General features: G+C 33.3%; 1 protein-coding gene across 7 annotated transcripts in view; it reads left to right on the top strand.

The window, feature by feature from the left end:
* Positions 1–14,483, top strand: part of LOC145684051 (uncharacterized) — a 70,534-nt gene that overhangs the window by 51,172 nt on the left and 4,879 nt on the right. For 2 of the 7 annotated variants that reach the window (XM_081755887.1, XM_081755884.1), the window contains exons 8-9: positions 467–578; positions 10,914–11,105. In XM_081755887.1, coding sequence (XP_081612013.1) covers positions 467–578; positions 10,914–11,105 — 304 coding nt within the window. Of the gene's footprint in view, positions 1–466; positions 579–10,913; positions 11,106–14,483 lie in introns of those variants that run through there. The other 5 variants (XR_014131236.1, XR_014131238.1, XR_014131239.1 and 2 more) reach the window with 5 other exon arrangements.

Here is a 14,483-nt window from a genome sequence, read left to right as displayed (position 1 = left end):
GCTAACTTCTTCAAAAAATTATAAATAAGTAAATAAAATTTAAAAAAAAAAAAACTTTGAGTTGAGTTGATTTTGAGTTTAACGTCCCGTTCAGCAGCTAGGCTATATGAGACGTGGACCTAGTGATTAACGTGGAATCCGAACGACATGAGCTCCCGCCGGGAATCAAACCCAGGTCTCCCACGCCAAAGGCGCGTACGCTAACCGCTTAGCCAGAGAGGAGCTAAAACAAAACTCATTTCAATGTATAATAAACACTTAAACGAATAGAATCTTCATCCATATGAGCTTCAAACCTAATTGTGGATACTTTAAATACCCATTAACAAGGTTTGATGGTGCTATAGGTCATCATAATCATATTAATGTACTCTTTTGCTTGTTTAATTATATAAACACAATTATTATTTTTTTTTCTTATTCGAAGGTATCAAGTTGTCAATTTATTATTGTTTTACTTTAATAGGTAAACAATTAATTGTGATGCCTGATGATCTAGACAACTGTGCTTGTGATTATTTGGCTTGGTTTGATTCTTTGGGAAATGGAGTCGTACAAGACTGTGATGGTAATATTAAGTAAGTTGGTAACCAACAGATCCATAGAGAAATCATGGGTAAAGATGTCTATCTATCTATTAATATATATACAGGGTGGTAGGTAACTCCACCGACAATCTTTGGGAGGTGATTCCTTATATGAAATGAAGAAAAATGTTCTAATAAACATGGGACGAAAAACGTCTCCTTTCTGAGTTATGAACCGCCGAAAATTCGAAAATTCACGTTTCGAAATGCTCTGCCTTAGAAACTACAGGACCGATCCCAAGCAGTTTAAGGAATTACAAAGGAACTAGTATGCGAACTATCTAAATACCCATGTTTTACTATCCTCCGTTATCGGCGAAACGAGCGCGTTATTAGTACTTAAAGGAGTATCCCTATACCTTAATTTCCTTTTTACAGTTCGTTTCGCCGATAACGGAGGATGGTAAAACATGGATATTTAGATAGTTCGCATACTAGTTCCTGTGTAATTCCTTAAACCACTTGTTATAGGTCCTATAGTTTCTAAGGCAGGGCGTTTTGAAATATGATTTTTCGACTTTTCGGCGGTTCATAACCCTGAAGTGAGACGTTTTTCGACCTATGTTTATGACTTTTTTCCTTTCATTTCATATAAGGAATCACCTCCCAAAGTTTGTCGGTGGAGTTACCTACCACCCTGTATATATATATATATATATTGTATTTTTATGGCGGTACACCACGGTACGACGTATTAGCACCTTTTTAATGAAAACGAAATATTTCTCCTTCTGTCTTAAAAAGCGGTTGACGAGAAACTTCGAAAATACTAACTAGTAAATGTAGTTTTATTGAAAATCAGGGTTTTTATTATTTTCCTATTCTTTTTCTGGAAAAAGAGTTGCGAATCTTTGTTCCTTCCTGAAGTCAGTGAATGGTATTCAGAGACTAGAAATATTTGGGCCTTTTTGTCTTTTTATTCATTGTTAGGTAGAGGACTAAGTGAAAACATTCCCTATTTTTTTCGTAAAGTTTATCCATTAATTCAGTAGAGGTTCGCAGAACATTTTGGCAACATTATTAGTACTCTGAAGAACATTAGGTGAACAATGTAATGTATTTGTGTTGTTATTGAAATTCAGTATTTGTTGAACTCTTGATGCCTTTCGAAAACAAACAATAGCAGCTTACTTTCACCTACTTATAGAAAGTGAAAAAAACAAGAACCAAATCACTAAGAAATGTTAATTATCATTACTTTATTGTATTATAAAATTAAGATATAAGAATCAGACATTTTTAAAGCATTTCTATATGTAGGTAAGAATTTTTAGTTAGAAGGCTGCAGTGACATGCTGCTGGATATCATCATCATCATCAGTAATAATAATAATAATAATAATAATAATAATATTATTATTAATAATAATAATAATAATAATAATAATAATAATAATAATAATAATAATACCCTGAAAGGTGTTAAACTTTTTAACCATTATGAACCTGAGTTCCAGCGTATAGCTATTATAATTACTACTGCTACTATTATTGTTATTATTATCTTAAATTCAAAATCTGAAATAATAAGAAGAGTTACAAAATCTTATATTTTACACTGAGCATATAAATAAGAAGTAAATCTCACAAAGTGTAAGTCACATAGACTAATGAAAATATTAAACTAAAGACCAGGAATTATCTGCCAAATTTTAATATTGTTGTTTTATTTACCCTCTGTATATTTTTAACCAATATGACAATAAAATAATATATTTTCCCTGTATGAGCATGAAAATTTAAGAAATTCAACTAATATATTTTACATGAAGCTTAATTACATTATTTTGAAAATTGTATTTAAAACATTTACTATTTTTACTTGAAGCTTGATTTTAAAATCATTTTTAATTTAGCACTTTATTGGGCAGTGTTGCTCTCAAGCAACATCGCATTCTATTGCGTTGTCCGCACGAATTACAACTTCAGTGATCATTTAATTAGCACTATTGCTTTCGTACAATATTTAAATACATGATTTGCGTGTCGCTTCCTTAGATACCTCTAATCTTCGTCAACAGGTGACAGTCAAATTTAGTATTGTAGAAGCTTTATCTCCTTCGTTCCGCGAAAGTTCTTTTTCTATTTTTTTTTTATTATTATTATTTGTGGTTTCTTGCTCTGTAGGAAAATATTTCAACGAAACTGTTGGTAATTACTGAGAATATTCTTATGATATTTTACCATAATAGGACAATGCTGCTCAGTAGCTACACATAAGAAATATTTTATTGCAATGTTGCTTTGAAATAAACACCCTGTATTTTGTAACCAAAGTACAAAACTACTTTAAAAATTACGAAATTATGATCAGGAAGACATGATTTAACAATAAAAGCAAATTAAATATTTTAATGGTAATGCTATCAATGGTTGCCAATTAAAGGGTTCAAAAAAGTTTTACATCTTAATAGCCTTGGAAATGTTCTAAGCTGCTAGATTGAGAATGGTTTTATTTTTCATTATGACTACTGTTATTCTACTTCATATGTACTGTACCAAGTTATATATTGATGTTTCGCAAGTGCTGTTTTTTTACAAGTTACATTTTACAATGATATACAGTGAAACCTTTCTATGTTGGCCATCATCGGTTCCATCGAAAAGTGGCCAACTTAGACAGGTGGCCAACTTACAGAAAATAAGTGTGATTTGTATATTTTTAGAATAGGATTTCTAGTATTACTTGATAGTAAAATTTTAATAAGCAGTGGCACGACAGCTACTTATAAATAATGTATATAAAGTAATCATAAAAATATACAGTACTAGAAAATATTACTATAGTATGTTTAATATATGTGCATACTTGAGAGCAAAAAATGTTTTGAGAAAATCTTGAGGGAATTCATATCTCAAAAATTCCGCTATCTTTTGACAAGCCGAAGGTGCCAATAGTTGACAATTTAGATGGTTAGTTTTAACCTTGAGAATTTTCCGGAATTAGTAAAGCTCTCCACTGATGAGAGGAGCTGATATAGCTAATGGTTTTACCAAAACAGACAGGGTAAACAAATACGTACAACCAGTTCCTGAATTTCTGTACGTGCTTTTTCTTATTCACACCTTCCTTCAACACCCCTTTATCAGGGTAATCTTCTGGCTATTGACCTCCAAGCGAAAATCGCGGGAATCCTTGCTTCTCAAAACATTTTTTGCTCCGAGGTAAACACTTCTAGCTCTTTTCTCCAGTTACAAATACAGAATATCTGCCTCTCATATGGGAATTCGAAAGAGTTAAGAAAAATAACAAAATCATATTTTGCGTGGCCAAGATACGCAGGTAAATTTATCATTATCATCATAGGATAAACATTGCTTCAGTGTGGCCAACTTCCAAGATAGACAGGTGGCCAACTTATAGAGTAATAAGTAACGAATGTCTTATGTGAAAATGCAGGTTCAAGACGAACTAGGCCAAGATAAGCAGGTGGCCAACTTAGAGAGGTGGCCAAGTTGACAGGTTTCACTGTACAAGTTGGAGTTGGTAGAGGACACGCGCCTATAGAGGAGTTTGTGTGTTAAAAATTGGTTGATTTTTCCTTTAGTTAACACATATTACAAGTTTTGCCTATGAGCTATTCTTAGCACTTAATATAAAGCTATTATTATTATTATTATTATTATTATTATTATTATTATTATTATTATTATTATTATTATTATTATTATTATTATTATTATTATTAATAATAATAATAATAATAATAATAATAATAATAATAATAATAATAATAATAATAATAATAATAATAATAATAATAATAAATGGACATTTGCACTGATTTTTTTATTGCTCTAAAAAAAACTTCAGAGCTAGCTGATTACGGAGAACACTTCCTTTTGCTCATGCGACGATTCTAACTAGTCAAAATTCACGATTGAATTCCGGTCTGCTACTCGTGCGCTTAAAACAATGACCACCATTTTGTACGTCACAGGTCGGTACAGGAGAAAAGCTCTGCGCCGCTCACTACGGAAACGGTTTAGCGAAAGATACGATGCATGTTTTTCAAATGTGTACGACGTTGCTAATAACACAAAGAATAAGAAAAGTAACAGAATTTAAGGTTTATTTAAAATGCAAACTATTTATTTATTTATTTATTTATTACCAATTCTTTGAATATACTTGAATATGTTAGGACAAAGTTGAAGTGTACTAATTTGCTATATTATTGGCATTGTTTGCAGCCTGAGGTAAGAAACTAATTGCTATTCTCATGTTTCGATTACCGACCGACGTTACGAAGCGAATTTTATTCATTCTTAAGAAAAAATCAATAATATGAAAACATTATCATTATATTGCAAGCGGTGATAATGATTAGAAATAATGTAAGTAAAAGGCTAATAGTCACCGCAAGAAACAAACCTTATCTCTAGGAAGTACTTTCGAAGAACATCGTCTTCATCGTCAGCCTAGGCACACTTCAAAAAGGATTTAAACCATAAAAAGAATTTTAAAAATGTACGAAGTAAAAATCTTCTTGTCACTATAATTAGACATATGTTAATAGTAATTCACTTGTCACTGTTCACTGTTGTTTACTGTTTTTTCTTTTTTCATCCCAGTCAAATATACTGCTAAAAATCGCTTAGAGTTAAAAACATGTTTCAACTCGTTTGTCGGATTCTATCCATAGGCATCTTTTGACGTAGTGGAGATGTATCGATCAATACCAGTAGACCTGGCTTTACAGGCAGTGGAACTCACCTTACTTAAACTAAAAGTAAACCCATACCCGAAATTCAATTAGTCTCTCAACTAATAGCTTTTGCCTTAGAAATAATGTTTTCCAATTTGAAGATACCATCTTTCGTCAGGACAATGGATTGGCCATGGGCAATACTCTTTCTCCAATACTTTCGAACCTGGTATTGGACATGTTCGAAAACAACGTTCTCACAAAATTTCCTCATATCAGGTATTTTCGATATGCTAACGATACCTTAATTCTGTACAAGGAATATCAAGATTTAAAGAAATTATTTGATGAATTTAATCAGATACATCCTAGAATCAAATTCACGATGAAACTTGAAGAAATTGGAGCTCTTAACTTCTTTGATATTACCATCAAAAGACAAGCCAATAAGTTTGTTACTTCAGTATATCGTAAACCTACTGCTGGTACCAAGTATATTCATTTTAAGTCATTCATGGCTTCAGAAACTGAACATTTGGAAAAACTTCTTCAGGAGAGCTTTTCTACTTTCTGATCTTCCTGGTGACTTCAACCAACAAATTCAATATTTAATTAAAATTGGACAACAAACTGGCTATCAAAAGTCTTTATTACTGAAGTGGTACAAACAGGTACAGCGGGAGATCGACGGCACCCACCATCGGCCAACAACAAATGCCAAACAAGACAAATGAATTGGTGTCCCTTTGGTTCCACACATTTCGGCAAAAATTAAGAAGGCATTGCATAAATATAACAACAAGGTCTCCGAAGTTTCTCCTAAACCTATAGAAAAATATATTACATATTTTAATTCATTTTTTACTGATCCCCAACAAAGTAGTGGCGTCTATAGGGTTAAATGTCAATGTGATCAAATATATATAGGTCAAACAAAAAGGAATATTTATACCAGAATCGTTGAGCACATTCGCACGACCAAATCTCGTAGCTTACAACAGTTATCAGGATTGGCATCACATCTCAAAGAAAATAACCACAACATTGTTAATTCATGTTTGATCGAAAAAGCAAAAACAGCAACTGAAAGGAAAATTAAGGGAGCTTATTACATTCATAAGGAGAAACCGGCATTCAATTCAGATAAAGGTGACATAAATGCCATTTGGAGCAATGTTTTTGCTACTCATTTTCGCCGTCTGGAAGATAATGAAAAAAGAAAAAAAAAAACAGTAAACAATAGTGAACAGTAACAAGTGAATTACTATGAACATATGTCTAATTATAGTGACAAGAAGATTTTTACTTCGTACATTTTTTAAATTCTTTTTATGGTTTAAATGCTTTTTGAAGTGTGCCTAGACTGACGTTGAAGACGATGTCCTTCGAAAGTACTTCCTAGAGATAAGGTTTGTTTTGTTTGTTTTTTGCGGTGACTATTAGCCTTTTACTTACATTATTTCTAATATAAAAGCATAGTTATTTAATAGTAGAGTGCTAATTTCTTATATGCAGGTTCATCGTGGATTTGATAGTTATGCGCTCAGGGGGAAGCCCAAGGAAATTAATATATGAAAAAACATTTCTTCAAGTAAAAATGATCCCAATTCTTTGTTGAGTTCAACACAAGGACGCACAAACTTGAGATGATAATTATGTTCATGAGCATTCTGATAATTTATCAGTGCTATTATCGAACTACTTTACACATTAGCAATATTATTTCATCATAATATCTTCGCGCTTACTGTCGTTTTCTTTAGCCCATGGAGCATACTCGTAAATTGTTTATATTAGTCCATGTGGACATTTACAAATTGGCTGAAGTGTTTTGAGCACATGAGTTAACATTTAAACCAACAAATAAACAGATCTGGTTTCACAGTAATGATAACAAACTAGTTATAGTGGCTTATTACTGAATAAAATAAAATGAAATTTCTACTTTTATGTTCCACGAATATGTCCTATAGGCAAAGGGAGACGGATGATTAATGAGAGTGAATGATTATAAAAGAATCGGTGGAATGGTCATGTGGGAGGAAACGTCTGAATAGCGAGAAAACCCACGGACACGGTGTTGTCCACCACAAATTCATATGGCTTGAATTCGAACCAGATACCCATCACACTAGAGGTGAGCGCTCCACTATTGATCCACTGTGTCTTTTGATAATGAATGTTTGTGATATGTCATGACGAGTAATAAACACAATATTCTGTTCCAGTGAGTGAAACAATATAAGAGAAATCAATCTACTGGAAGAAAACTATCAAAGGCTGAACTCTTCAAATGTTTGCTTTTATGACTTTAACGATATAGTCTTTTGCAAATGTACCACCATATTCCAAACATTAATTATCTCAGAGCTGAAGGCAGGCTTGTAGCCACCCCCAAAATGTAGGGGGGCGGTATAAGTTAGAGGGACTAATCCAACCATATTATAGTTCATCACCATATTATAGTTTATTTGCAAGCCTATCTTGAAAATTTTAGGGGGTTGTCTCCCGTGGATATGGGCCTGGCTGAAGGGAAGAAAGAATATAAATAAACTTATGTTTGTATACTTACGTTAGAACACTGTTTCGTGTGAGGTTATTGAAAAGGAAAAGCTGAAGTTTCAAAGTAACAACATAAGTAACACATAATGCATTTCTGTTAATATTCCTCTTGTTCAGGCTCAAAAAATCCTAGAGGCCAGGTAGTCAAGGCGATTGGAAATAGGAGTCTTGCTCCTAAATAAGTTAAATCAAAAATAAAATTATGAAGGCCCATGTATGAAATTGTATTATTTTGGTGCTTAGGTTTGAGAACCGGCTCCTAGGTCACAAGAAAATTCTCGAGCACTTATCTTGTTTATGATGGTCTTTCGGCAGCCTAACCATTTGTCTGCCTCTATTCGCTACAGTTTTCTTCAGCTTCAAACCACCGCGGTGACAACAAAAGCATTTCCCTTGTATAAATATAGTAAGAAAGTAAAGCGCTGTATAATACGGTTCTTGTAGCATTAAGATGAGAATAGTTGTAGCAATGGTGTCGGGTGACCAATTGCTAATATGCAGAGTAAATAGCAGAAAAAATGAAAGGATGTAATAGGATATGAATACTTTTAAAGGGATTAAGAGCTTTTTGATGCAGAAAGTGCTTATTTGTAGCCGTAGTATAATAGCATGAAGATTCACGACAAATCTTCAAAATAAAGGAAAGCTATAATATAATGGCCTAGATATTCTCAATCTGCGCATGAACTGATATAGTGCTTAGACTCCACTGTTTTTGGGGTAATACAATAGTAAAGTAATCCTGCTTAAGTGTATAGGTATTTAAAATATTTGTAATCATGGAATATTACAAATGACCATTAATGTATTTCAAACTAGGAAAATAGATCTTATTAACACAGGGATGCAAATAACCAGTCACCCACTCTCCCGGGGCGAGTGGTTCATCGATGCGGGCGAGTTTTTAGTAATATCATTATAATTTATTTCAAAGGTAAGTAAATGATTTCAGTTGTGTGATGTGGGCTAGTAGTCTTTTTCCTGGGCTAGTAAAATTTTGTTACTTATTTGCATCCCTGTATTAACACGTTACGCTTATATACAGTAAGTGTACTACTTATTTTGCCATTTTTCCTTTCGCTATTCTACTAAATTTATTTGTAGTTTGCAGTAAGAAACTGCAATATGAAAAGATTCCCTGAAGCTTCCAATGCAACTCACAGAGCGATACGAACTTGTGACGTCACGCCAAAACCCTTGTCTGTGCTGCCGTGACGTAAGCAGCTCATTTTTCCATTGTTTGAAGCGTTGTATCTCCGTAACGAAGAAGTATTTTTCTGAGATTTTTGGTATGTGGTATATTGAGGACTGGTTCTACACGATGGTGTCTTTAAAATACAACCTTTGGTCAAAAAGGAAATGTCCATTAATTTCCTTCCCGCGAAGTATTTTTATTAATATTCTAAATATATCATTTTTTTCTCTTCTGGCATCATCACAAAACCTTTGCTTCCAGTCGTAACCTCAATATAACCCTCATAACCCATATATGCTCGTAATATATTTTTTTCACGAAATTAAGTAAGATTGTAAACATTAGTAATAGGGATGTGTAAGAACCAGAATTTATAAAAACTCTTTACATATTTGCACTACTTAACGAAAAAATGCCTTTTGCGAAAACGCAACAATTTATTTTAAATTATTATTGCTCTCGAACTTAACGAACTATTATACAAAAGATGATCGATGATAAAAATCGTCAATCTTACTAAGACATGAAATGTAATTTTAGTTAATATATGCTTCAAATTAGAAACGCAACATACATTTCTTCATCAAGGTGAACTGCCATTCCGCAAGAAATACAACACGCATTCAGCAAGAATACTCTACCCACAAAGCCGTTACGAGTAAGAACTTCGAACTTCTCCAGTAGAATCAGCATACTTCTGCGTGTGGCTTGATGTCTTCCAGTAGCAGGAGATCGTTATGGAAGAAAATAAAATGCAATTATTTAATAACACTACAAATGTTGTGAAAATGCAACTATGGGCATATATGGGTTAAAAACAATTTGCCTCTGAAAATTTCGCGTTAAATAGTTAGACAATATAAGATAATATTCATGTTTCACGAAGTTACTTTTTTTTCATATGTCGTATTGTTTTCTATTTCATATTTTTTGTTTAGAAATTATGTGTTTCTAGATCATAGGAAACTTTCAAATTGAAAATAGCAAATGGTAGTTAAAAGCAAAACAAAAATTTAGAGAAATCGTAATCTTAGTCAGAATATATATATATATATATATATATATATGTGTGTGTGTGTGTGTGTGTGTGTGTGTGTGTGTGTGTATGTATGTATGTATGTATGTATACATTTCCCGAAAATTTATTATCAGATTTATTACCAATTCTTATTATATGATATGAAGAAACTTATCTTCTAAGTATATACAATTTTGAAATAGTTTCAGTAGGATGTCGAAATACCGCGTGTGGTATAAGTGTGGTGTATTAAGCTACAGTTGCTCTTAGTCACACCCATTTAAAGATATTAATGAAACAAATAATAATAATAACACTCTGTACAATAGACGAACTCGGTTTATTCTCTGATCTTCAAAAGCGACCAAGTTATTTGCCATGACAATAAACAATGCTGCCAGATAGTGTGAATACTTGTCAGTGTAAATCCATATTTAATGCAAACATACACAGTAAATACTTCCGAAGGGGATTCCGGTTTTGGTATGAATGTTTCTCATGCATCTTTCTTAAAACAAAATTAAGCTTTAATATTAAATTATGAAGTCTAAGTTAGGAGAACTACTATATAATAATAGTAATATAGTAACGGAAATAAAGAAAGGTAGATTAAGATGGCTGGGACATCTAGAACGCATGGAAGACCACAGCGGAGTGAAACAATTCTACAAAGGAACTCCTGAAGGAAAAAGAAGCATTGGGAGACAGAGACTGTACTGAATGACCTTAAAGAGATGGGAATAACGACATGGAAGAGTAAAGCAAGGAACAGAGAAGAATGGAAATGAAGGAAGTTCAAGTCCTACAAGGACTGTAGCACCAATGGATAAGGTAAAGTTTAATTTAAGGATTTTTTTTTAAAATTGTTAACAAAAAGTTAGAAATCTTGTGTTTTATTTCAGACTTTGCTTCACTCAAACTGATGGTACAGATATGGGAAACCGATGTGGAAAGCCTGTTCGATGGCGATGGTTGGTTGATCGTTTCACTTGCTGTTATCCTTTGGTAATGAAAATCAACTCTTACGTATTTCTGCATGTAGTAGACCAAAAATGGATGTATCTGGTCTTCCATGCCGAGAAGTACGTTGTCAGGTACGTAAAGTGCTAATCAATTTAATTGTTCAAAAATTCAAACCTTTTAATTTCACAATTTAAACCTTGTAGCGTATTTGGGCACGAAGAAGTTAATAAAAGAAGAATAATTACTATCATAACATAAAATATATATACGAAACGATAAAGCTATGAAGTTTTACGAAAGGTTGCAAAGCAGGGTTACCACTGGTCAGGGAAATCAGGGAAGTCAGGGAAAATGGTGCAGACCAGGGAAACTCAGGGAAAAAGACTAGAAATCAGGGAAAGTCAGGGAAATTTTATAAAATATATATTTTTTCTAACATTAATTCTACACCAATTTCAGCTTAGCCAACCATTAATGATCACAGTATGCAACGTTGCTCATATTTTTATGGGTGGTAAGCAGAATATACGTATGACCAATTGATTACTATTTATCTCTGTAGAATAAATGTTCTCATATATAAATATTCATCGTAATTTATTCCTTATTTATATGTCAACGTCATCCGACACCTGTCATGAAAGTCAGGGAATTTCCCGCCAAAGGTCAGTTAAGGTCAAGGAAAAGTCAGGGAAATAGATTTCTCCAGAAGGAACCCTGTATATATAAGGTGTCCGTAAGGAAAGGAAATATTTTGAGAAATGAAAGGACGGGTCATAACAAGTAAGTAAAGACTATATAAACAACTAGCAGAATACTCGTTCTTTGCACGAGCAGAATACGTCTCATTTTGGACATAAAGGGCAGAATTTGAATTTAAACGGCATCGGAAGTGTCACTTTTCATCTCGGCGATCCCGAAAACTATGGATTCGACACTAACATCCGTCGTTTTCGATCACTTTTAAATATCTGTCCCTTTCTCTCCTCCTCCCCTAAGTTGCACCGTCAAAGTGGAATGTTAAAAAAATGTCCCAGTTCCGAACCTCATGTCTGTTGAAAATTTGATCGAGATCGATCATATGGTTCAAGAGTTATTAAGTCACTTTCGTTTCCATTGTAAATATTTCCCCCCTCCCCCTCCCCTAAGTTCCACCTACAAAGTGAAATGATAAAAACCATCCCAAGCCCGAACTTCATCTATGTTGAAAATTTGATCGAGATTGGTCGAGTGGTTCAAGGGGTATGAAATCACAAACATAGCCACTTCCATTTTTATATATATAGATGAGTCGGATCAACTTCGTATGCGTGATACCAATGAATCAAATTTGGAAATCTCATGTCTTCGAAGATAACGAAGATTACTGACTGATTCTAAAATTGACAAACAGAGAATGAAACAGATTTTACAAAGATAGTACGAACTAACTCATACTGTGTTGCTTTATAATAGAAAGTGCTTTATAACAGTGAGAAATAAGAAAAATGGAAATTTTATAGGCTATTTGTCATACCGAAATTCCGGAGTTTTACATTGATAATGTCGACTATTCTCAATCTACATCATGGTACAGTAACGAAGAATGTAAAATTGCATCACGTAAACATAATTAGAAACTGGCATGAACTACATAAAAAAACGAAGTAATGCTCCGAAAATTCGTAATTTCCAGCTAAACTCATAACAAAGGTCCAAATATGTCACCTCGCACTTCAATGCATTTAGTAGTGTGGGTAACCCGTCTCTTGTTCGTCAAATATCATATCGACGTTCCTTGATAAAACGTGAAAGCCTGTTGAATTTTCTCAATTAGTTCCTTTCATGCCTCCATTCTTCACCTGTAAACAATGTCCTTAATCAAAACTCATTCGCAAATGTCAATCGTCAGATCAGGGAAACGAGGTGACCAGCGTACACTCATGTCCAAAATGATTGTCGCATATCTATAACTGTCTTCTTGTAAGAATATAATTTGATAATGATTTTGCAGGGTACTTTTAATACTGATACTATGTGTATAATCGGGAAATGTATATTTGTGGTAAATTTCATAGGAAAAGAATTATAAATACGAAAATTAGAATGAGTAAAACAAAATGTTGCTAAGTGGACAAGAAAGTTTTGTTTTCGTTTTATTGTTCTTATTTACCGCTCTTTTGACATGAAATTTGCCACATACATGTCTTTGTCGATTATACACATACTAACATTATAAGAAATACCGGGCAAATTCGTTATCAAATTATATTCCTAGAACAACATATTTATAGACATGCGAGAATAATTTTGGACATGAGTGTACATGTTCTCCACTCGTACACTCATTCTCTACTCGACTGGAATATGCTGAACTTAAATGATCACATCTTCGGGTGGGGCTTCGTTATGCTGACATACATGGATAAGTGAGGATGTCTTCGGGCAGTTGTAATAACTCATTATGTAAAATGTAAGGTTAGTTAGTTGTCTCTGAACATACGCTGGAGGAGTAAGACCAATAACTCGTCATCTATGATCCCACTTCAAACATTTACCATAAAACGTTCTTGATAATTGTCGCCAAGTAGACAGTGCTGACTCCAAAGATGTGCATTGCAGGTGATATTAATCCTATTGCGGGTTAACACTAACAACAGCGAAAGAAGACGGCATCTTAGGTACCGATAATGTCAATTTTTCTCCCGAAATTACTCTTATCTCAATTCATAACGTTAATAGAGATTTATCCATTTTATTGTAAAGTAAAACTAATAGAATTTGAATTTATGGATGGTCATTCACGGTATTTACCCTTAAATACCGTGTATCCATGAATTCTTACAAATTGTTGGTAGGAAAGTTCATTTTTTTTCCTTCAGTACACTTGATTTAGTACAAGTTCTAGTAGTTGACCTGAATGTGTTGTATTATTTAGAGTCCTATTTTCTGAATTTCTTGAGTTGTTCTAATTTTTCTTTTTTCTTTTCATTTGTAATAATTCTACTAAACAATACTCATATAGGATATTTATCCATAATGTATCTTGAGGATTATATGTCATTTTGTATGTCGAACACTTCTTTTCTTTCGGTACGTTTCTTGTTTGTACGAAGAAGTGCTTGCTTTCAGTTTATTTTGGAGGAGCTCCTTTTACTTTGGGTAATGTTTCACTCAATAGCTTCTGCTTTGAGGGAGCGGGAGGGGAGTAATGCTTTCCAATTGAATTAGGTTTTTCAAGTTTTTCATTAGTATAACACTATCTTGTATTATTGATTGAAATATATACATATCACAAACTCAGGGAAGAAATTGGCATAAATGAAGTCTCTGGCGTCACCCTTTCAGTGCCGGTTTATGGGAAACACTGATCCCAACTTCAGGAAAATTATTATAATGCAATAATTCTTACAAGTATTTATTGATAGAAAGGGCTTTTGACCGCGTGAATTGGGAATTGTTGTTGGAAGTTCTAAAGAAGGTTGAGTTTGAATGGAAAGATCGAAGACCCACAAGAAACTTATATATGA

The sequence above is a fragment of the Thermobia domestica genome, chromosome 4, assembly GCF_964235325.1.
Source record: "Thermobia domestica chromosome 4, izTheDome1.hap1.1, whole genome shotgun sequence".
NCBI classification, from domain to species: domain Eukaryota; kingdom Metazoa; phylum Arthropoda; class Insecta; order Zygentoma; family Lepismatidae; genus Thermobia; species Thermobia domestica.
This window is presented reverse-complemented; position numbering and strand designations above follow the sequence as displayed.